The 7286-nt window shown below is 49.4% G+C and overlaps 1 protein-coding gene across 1 annotated transcript; it reads left to right on the top strand.

The window, feature by feature from the left end:
• The first annotated feature begins 2874 nt into the window (after positions 1–2874).
• On the top strand, positions 2875–6390 carry AQP10 (aquaporin 10). The gene is made up of 6 exons (XM_037500166.2): positions 2875–3044; positions 3733–3859; positions 4389–4526; positions 4641–4759; positions 4976–5193; positions 6119–6390. Exons 1-6 carry the CDS (start codon positions 2940–2942, stop codon positions 6294–6296), a joined length of 885 nt encoding a protein of 294 aa, XP_037356063.1. The 5' UTR covers positions 2875–2939; the 3' UTR covers positions 6297–6390.
• The last annotated feature ends 896 nt before the right edge of the window (positions 6391–7286 follow it).

The raw sequence follows: 7286 nt of genomic DNA, 5'->3' as shown, positions 1-7286 counted from the left end.
CTGCTGAGGGGAGCAGTCAGCGAGTCAGAAGTCTGCTGCGCCATGTGGGTAGCTCCCTGGTCTGGGATCGAACTCGTGCTGCAGTGGCTGCGGATAGCTTCATAGGTTGCATCTTAACACTTGTACCACCAGGGAGACCCACACAGGTATTTCTTATTGTCTTTTAGCTGTTTATTGTAATAGTTATTGTCTTTTAGTTTTTTTGCAATAGTATTCTGGGGGGACAAAATTTTAGAATCCTGATATTTCTTGGATGCTTTTAAATACCAATTAAAGAAAGTGTCTCATAAAATAAATGATTTCTAAATCTAAATCATTGTTTTTTCAAGTTTGGGATGCAAAGAAGGAAAAAGTTTTGGGTGATGAAAAGAGCCCCATAATGGCAGCTATAATTTTAAACCTTCTTTGTTGATATCGGCCCTATGAAATGAGAATTTACTAGTAAGGGCCATAATCTTTGTCCATAAATCCAGCTAGAGTCCCAGAGGGAAGGACTTCTCAGTAAGACTTAGACAAAAAGTTCCCATGATAGAACAGCGCTCAAAGGAGAATGACAACAGGGGGATGAATGCCTCAGAGTCTTGAGCAGGAACTCCAAGAGTTCCGGCCCTGAACGTCATAGAGCAGGGACAAAACCGCTGCAGCAGGAACTCCTGCCAGGAATCCAGCAACTGGGAGTCGGTTATGTGTGCTCACCAGTGGTCATGAGACACCTACCTCCCTTGACTCAGGAACTCCTGCCCCAGTTGCAGCAACTGAGGCAGCACATGAATACTCACCAACCAAGCAATCCCTGATGTAGGAACTCTGGCCAGCATTTTACTGGCCTTGAGACAACTTGTCCCCTGGGGCTTCTGCCCCCCAACCCCCAAGGAAGGCAGACCTGAACCCAGTGAATGGAGATTTGGGCCTGAGAAGACTCAAAGGTGAAGGAGAATGCATGCGAGACTACATCTGTCCTTGAAGTGGTGGAGCCATAGGCACTTAGTGGGGTACCTCACCTGTTTCCTGCAGACTCTGGTTGAAAAGGTGAGATTGCTTCAGATCCTGTTTCTGACATCATGCATGTCAACCTAAAAAATCAGGAAGTCATTTAGATGGCAGTGATTTTATTTGGGCTCAAAGAATTGCAATTTGGGGATCACAGTGTTCAAAGCACAAAATATGTCTCCAGAAGGTATAACAGGGTGGTCCCCAGGAAATGGGGAGGTTACAGTTTGCCTGCCCCACCCAAGGGAGGGTGGAGCTGAGTAAGGAGAAGAAGCTAGAGAGGAGACTGGGGAAGGAAGGAAGAAGGATGGAGTGCAAAAGGAGTCAAGGAGGAGGCACATGGGGCAGAGAGACATGTGAAGAAGTTGTACTTGCCTTTTGGTCCTGGACTGCTTGAAACAGATGTGGGTGAGAGACCCGTGGGGAAGTTAACAATGTTAGTGTTTAATCTTGATTTTGAGTTTGCGCTTTTCCTCCGGGACTTGTCTGGCTGTTTTTGACCCTTTTCCATGGGTCCCTGCCAGAAGGTGCTTTAGCCTTGTGGCAGGCTTTTGAGCCTTGATTTGGGCCAATTCTATTTGGCTGGACTTCTCCCACGAGGGCATGGGTAACTCTGGGTGCTTGATTTGAAAACTATATTCTTTCCTTTTTTGTATTGCACACTAATTGTATTAAAGGTTTATATGTTTTGCCTTGATGTGGCGGATGTTTTGCCTTTAGGGCGGAAAGGTTTGGGGGTTTTGGGGTTCCCCTCTCTGCCCTGTAACAAAGGGACAAAGATGGGGGATTTTTATAGGGAGAAAAATAATGGAAAATGAGGTAATGGTGACGATGTCACAAGGTAAAATGGTCAGGTGAAGGGGTCACAAAAGGATGGGTCACAAAATAAAAGTAGTAAAAGTCTTTTCAAACAGGATTTTCTCGTTCTTGGCTTTTTGGAGTGTTGTGGTTTGGCCCATTCCAAGGGTCTGGCACAGTTTATAGTGGACAGTAGGCAGTTTTTCCTGCCTACTGCTTGCTCTGGCTCTGTTTAAAAATGGCTGCAGCAATGCCAGCTTTTTAGAGGCATTGTGGAATATGAGATGGAGGTTCAGAAGACCTGAATTTAAATTCAGATTTAGCCATTAACTGTGTGATCTTGGGGGATTCAAGGGCTCAGTATGGGCTTCTGTAAAAGGGAGGGTTCTGGTTAGTTTCGCTGCAAGCATTTTGCCCCAAGCATTTTCATGCCTAACTAATTGGCAGTAAAACAATTTTTTTTTTTTTTGTAGAGGAGCAAAGAAATGGTTGACAGTTGGTTTCATATCTCCATTGACTAATCAATCACTGCCTTTGGCAGATTTTTAATGTATTTTATTCTAGTCAGTTTGGTTTCACTTCCCCCTTGTTGAAGTTAGAAACCAACTCTTTGCATGCTGATTAGTTATCAATTTCTAGTATACATGGACATTTTAAGTGTATTAGAAATAGAACACTTTGTATTTGGTTATTTTTCATATTTCATGATGTCCTTTTGGATGACCTCTTCAAAGAAATTGATTTACAACCAATTAGTTATGTGGCGAAAATGTGGACTTCGAAACTACCAGACCTGAGGTGGGAGCAATGCTACTACTTTGCACAATTGCCTCAGGGACCAAGAAAACTAATGGAGTTGAAGCTGGATACCTCTTCCCTCCTCTCTGCACAGGAGGAGGCTACTCCAGGGGAGCAAAGAGGTAGAAGGCAGAGGAGGACGTGTCTGGTGATTCACAGTCTGCCCGGGGCACTCTGTTGCCGCTAGCCTCCCCAGCCTTTTAAAAAACACATATACTAGTTACTGTACAGGAGCAGAGCCAATTGGTTTAAAGTCTTTTCCTTATCTTTTCCTCTGGCAGGCCGTCCCTGAGCTGCAGCCGTGTGCTGGTGCAGACGGAGGGAGCTGTGACTAAGGACAAGGTACCTTCACTATGGCCTACACTCAGCTCCTGGCTGAAGTCAAGGGCTGGCTCCAGATCCGAAGTTCCCTGGCTCGTCAGTGCCTGGCAGAATTTCTGGCTGTATTTGTGCTCATGGTAGGCAAGGGAATTGGGGGAAGGAAAGTAGGGAGGTGGGTAAAAGTGTTGGCTCCTTCTGGTGCCCTGTCTGTCCCGTGGTGTCCCACCTCCTCTCATCTCTTCATCATTTCTCTCTCCCCAATGGGCTCTTCCAGCCCCTCCTACTCCCTCCTTTTTATTCTTTTTTTTTTTTTAAAGATTTATTTATTCATTTATACAAGCACTGTGTATAGTCAGAAGCGCGGGAGGGTGAGAGAATTCACCAGAGCCAGAGTGGAGAACAGGAACAGGCAGACTGATGAAATACACTGCTGAGGGGAGCAGTGGGCGCGCAGGAGAGATCTGCGCGCCATGTGGGACCCTCGCTGGTGGCCAGGGATGGAAGGCTGGGGATCAAACCGAATCGGTGCTACAGGAGCTGTGAAGCTGCCTGGCGCTCAACTGCTGCACCACCAGGGGAGGCCCTCATTTTTATTCTTGACCCTTTCCATCTCTCACCCTTCCTCCCTTTCTTTACTCTTCTCCTGTTTCCACCCCCTTCCCTCTTTCTGCCTTTCTCCCTTCTTTGCTGAGTCCTCCTGCAGGTTCAGTTCCCCTGGTTGCTCCCCTTGCCTCACCGATGTCTCAGTTTCTCTCTCTGGCCTATTGGTCCATGGGGTTCCTTCTTCCTGGGCTTCCTGTTCCTCATCTTCCCTCTTCCCACCAGATCATCACCCAGGGAGCTGTGGCCCAGACAGTTACCAGTGAAGAAACCAAAGGCAACTTCTTCACCAACTTTCTGGCCGGTGCTCTGGCCGTTGTGATAGCCATTTATGTGGGTGGCAATGTTTCAGGTGAGGAGGGTGGGGTCTGGTCAGCAGTGGTTGTGAGTGGTGGGGTGTTGGGGCACGTGAGTGTGGGTGTATTGGTGATGTTGAAAAGGCAATTTCTTTGGTGACTCATGTTTTTATCTCCTTGAGTTTGAACAGTCCTCTGGACTGGACTGAGATATGCTTTGGTCCGGTCCAGCCCCTCCCTTTCTGTATCTCCCATCCTGCTCCATAGATAGATATCTATGGCAAGGTACAAGGTGGATACTGTCCTCATGTGTACCCCACCCAAAACTTCCTGAGGTCCATCTTTGCTCTGGACCTCACCTGCATCAGTGTACCTGACTGGAGCCTTGAGACACAGTGCTAGGGTGGGAAGAGCAGATAGACATAGGTTCAAACCTTGCCTTCACTGTATAACCTGGATGGGAATAGTAGGAATAATATCTGCCTTAAGTGCTGTGGGGAGGGGTGGGGGTGACAGTGTTACCTGGTGACAGTGCCTGGCAACAACATGTAATGGATATTGTTTTTTTTCCCTTGATTCTTGAAGGGGCCCATCTGAATCCAGCCTTCTCCCTGGCCATGTGCCTCCTGGGACGCCTCTCCTGGGCTAAGCTCCCAATTTACTGTTTTGTGCAGCTGTTGTCTGCTTTCTGTGCTTCTGGAGCAACCTATGCTCTCTACTATGGTAACAGAGGGGACAGGGTGTGGGGCGGGGGGAACATTTGTGTGTGGGCCAGAGTGCTTTGGGATGGTTTGATTGAGCAAAGGTAGAAATCCAGGGTATCCCTCTCCCCTGCAGATGCCCTACAGAACTATACAGGTGGTAACCTAACAGTGACGGGCCCCAAGGAGACAGCCTCCATCTTTGCCACCTACCCTGCCCCCTACCTGACCCTGAAAAATGGCTTCCTGGATCAGGTAAGTGTGAGGGAGAGGCGAGGGAGAGCTCCAACTTTTGCCCCTGTTCCCTGGACTCCCAGCTTGTTGTTTAGGCTCTGGGTGGGATGTGGGGTAAAGTCTATTTTTGCACACACCCTCAGCTGCCTGTGTTGGACAGAGTCAGGTGACATGGGATGGTGGGCTGGAATATTTGGGGAAAATAGGGCTGAATCCTCTGCCTTTGTTAACTCTAAGGTTCTGGGCACCGGGATGCTGCTGGTGGGGATCTTGGCAATCCTGGACAAACGGAACAAGGGAGTGCCTGCAGGTCTGGAGCCCGTGGCAGTGGGGCTGCTGATTCTGGCCATTGGGCTGTCCATGGGTGCCAACTGTGGGTACCCACTCAATCCTGCCCGGGACTTGGGACCAAGGCTCTTCACCTATGTGGCTGGCTGGGGTCCTGAAGTCTTCAGGTGAGAAATAACTTTTACTTACTTCTAAGGGCTCAGTCTCTGGGCCCCCACCTCTCTCCTTAAAAATAGTCCTCTTGGCTTTTTAGATACTGTCTCTTCTCCCAACCCTGACTCACCCTTCTTCTCTTGCCACTTAGTCCCTCCCACCCACTGTTTTCATTGAAACAGTAAGATTTTTTTAAAAATAAATTTTATTTTTATATTCCCCATACAATTGCCATTCCCTTATTTTGACCCCAATCCCTCCCCTCCCCGCCCCCCACCGCCCATAGAGTGTCTCTGGTTCATAGTTGTTTGTTGATTTTGATTTTCACTTTCTTATAGTTATTCATTTTCCTGGTCCCTTATTTAAGTTTTCTAGATTCCTGCTATGAGTGAGACCATCCGGTATTTTTCTTTTTCTTTCTGGCTTATTTCGCTGAGCATGATCCCTTCCAGCGCCATCCATGTTGCTGCAAATTGCATGTGTTTATCTTTTTTGAATGCTGAGTAATATTCCATGGTATATATGTACCACATCTTCTTGATCCAGTCATCTATTTTTGGGCATTTGGGTTGTTTCCAAAGCTTAGCTATTGTAAACAGTGCTGCTATAAACATAGGGGTGCAGGTGCTCTTTGGAATTGATGTTGAAACAGTAAGATTTAAAGATTGCGTTTTAGGGCATACCATGTTACCTTTTTTGGCATTAGTGGCCGCCTCAGTAAAATGGGTTTATTCAGATAATTCCTTAAGGCAAGAAGGTGGGCCACGCTTTCTTGGGAGCTCCTCTGTAAGTGCTGCGTTTTGGTGAAAATGTTCTCTTCCTGGTGTCCATCACCCCAGCAACTACTTTAGGGAACTCTCTTGTTTCTGCTTCCTGTCTTTCCCGACTGAAGGCTAGGGGAGTCGCCCTGATCATCTCCCTTTTGTCTGTCTCTTGCAGTGCTGGTAACGGCTGGTGGTGGGTACCTGTGGCAGCGCCTCTGGTGGGAGCCATGCTTGGCACAGCCGCATACCAGCTGCTGGTGGCTATGCACCATCCTGAGGACTCAGAGCCAACTCAGGAGATAGAGTGTGTCCAGCATAAGAGCTCAGAGTTGGAGACTCCTGCCTCAACTTAAATGCAGTGTGAAAGCTATGATTCTGACAGCCCTCGCACCCCTCATGGTCCCTGGACTGACAAGACGCTCTTTCTGTTTATTAATATGCAAGATCCTGCACAGCTTCTCTGTTCACTCATGGAGGCATCGATTCCTCCTCAACGGGGGAGGATGCCCTGCTCTGGGAGAACTGGAGAACGATAAGGTCGGAGCACCCTGGCTCTTCCTCCCCTGAGCAGGTTTTCCGAGCCCGAGTCTCCAAGAACGTAGTTTCTCGAAGTAGCCGCCAGAGGGCGCGCCCCTTGGATGGAGCACTGGAAAGGCTGCGGGAATCAGCAGGGTGGCCGGGGACGAGCCTCCCGCGCGCGGCGTAACCCTGGGGGTTCTTGTCACCTCAGCGCCGCTCGTCTCTCCCCTCTCTGGGGTGCTCAGCCACCTGCAGAGAGTGGCTAGGGGTGGGGAAAATGCCTTCCCAAGGGGGCGTGGTGGTAGTGGTGATGGTTTGGGGCGAGTGGGCAGGGAGGGAGGGAGAGGGCCGGCTGTGGAACGCGCACTCTTTCGGGCATCTCGAGGCAGGGAAGGCTGGGCGGGGAGACGGAGACACAACCCACTCCCTAGAAATTTCGGGCTGAGGGGTGACACCCATGACATGAGCCAGGAGGTGGAGAAAGGTGGAGGGAAGGAGCTCCGTGGGGAGTGTCTGGTTATGGGGAAACTGGCGCTGGGGAAAATTCTCGCCGTTCCGCGTTTCCCCACCTCTCACGCCCCTCCCTGAAGGAGACGCTCTTTTGCAGAGAAGGCAGCGGTCTCCGGTTCCCATTTTTCCAAATAAAAAAAAAAACCTCCGCGATACCTAGCGTCCAGATTTATTTATTTTAAGGCGGAATGGCCCTGGGAGTGGTGTGGCGGGGGACCTGGCTGGCCGCGCTCAGCAGCAGAAGGGTTAAGACCCTCCCGCCGCCCCGCACAAAGATGGCGGTGCGCGCTCCCCCTCCCTCAGCCCTCCCCAAA

This window comes from Talpa occidentalis, unplaced genomic scaffold, assembly GCF_014898055.3.
Source record: "Talpa occidentalis isolate TD23 unplaced genomic scaffold, MPIMG_talOcc4v2.1 talOcc4.9, whole genome shotgun sequence".
Lineage (NCBI taxonomy): Eukaryota > Metazoa > Chordata > Mammalia > Eulipotyphla > Talpidae > Talpa > Talpa occidentalis.
The sequence above is the reverse complement of the archived record's forward strand: the minus strand, read 5'-3'. Positions and strand labels throughout refer to the sequence as shown.

Excerpts from the sequence above, each read along its gene's own strand:
- AQP10 (XM_037500166.2), top strand. The coding sequence starts at position 2,940 with ATGGCCTACACTCAGCTCCTGGCTGAAGTCAAGGGCTGGCTCCAGATC. Across the intron at positions 3,045-3,732 it reads TGGCTGTATTTGTGCTCATG|ATCATCACCCAGGGAGCTGT; the intron begins GTAGGCAAGGGA and ends TCTTCCCACCAG. Across the intron at positions 4,527-4,640 it reads AACCTATGCTCTCTACTATG|ATGCCCTACAGAACTATACA; the intron begins GTAACAGAGGGG and ends TCTCCCCTGCAG.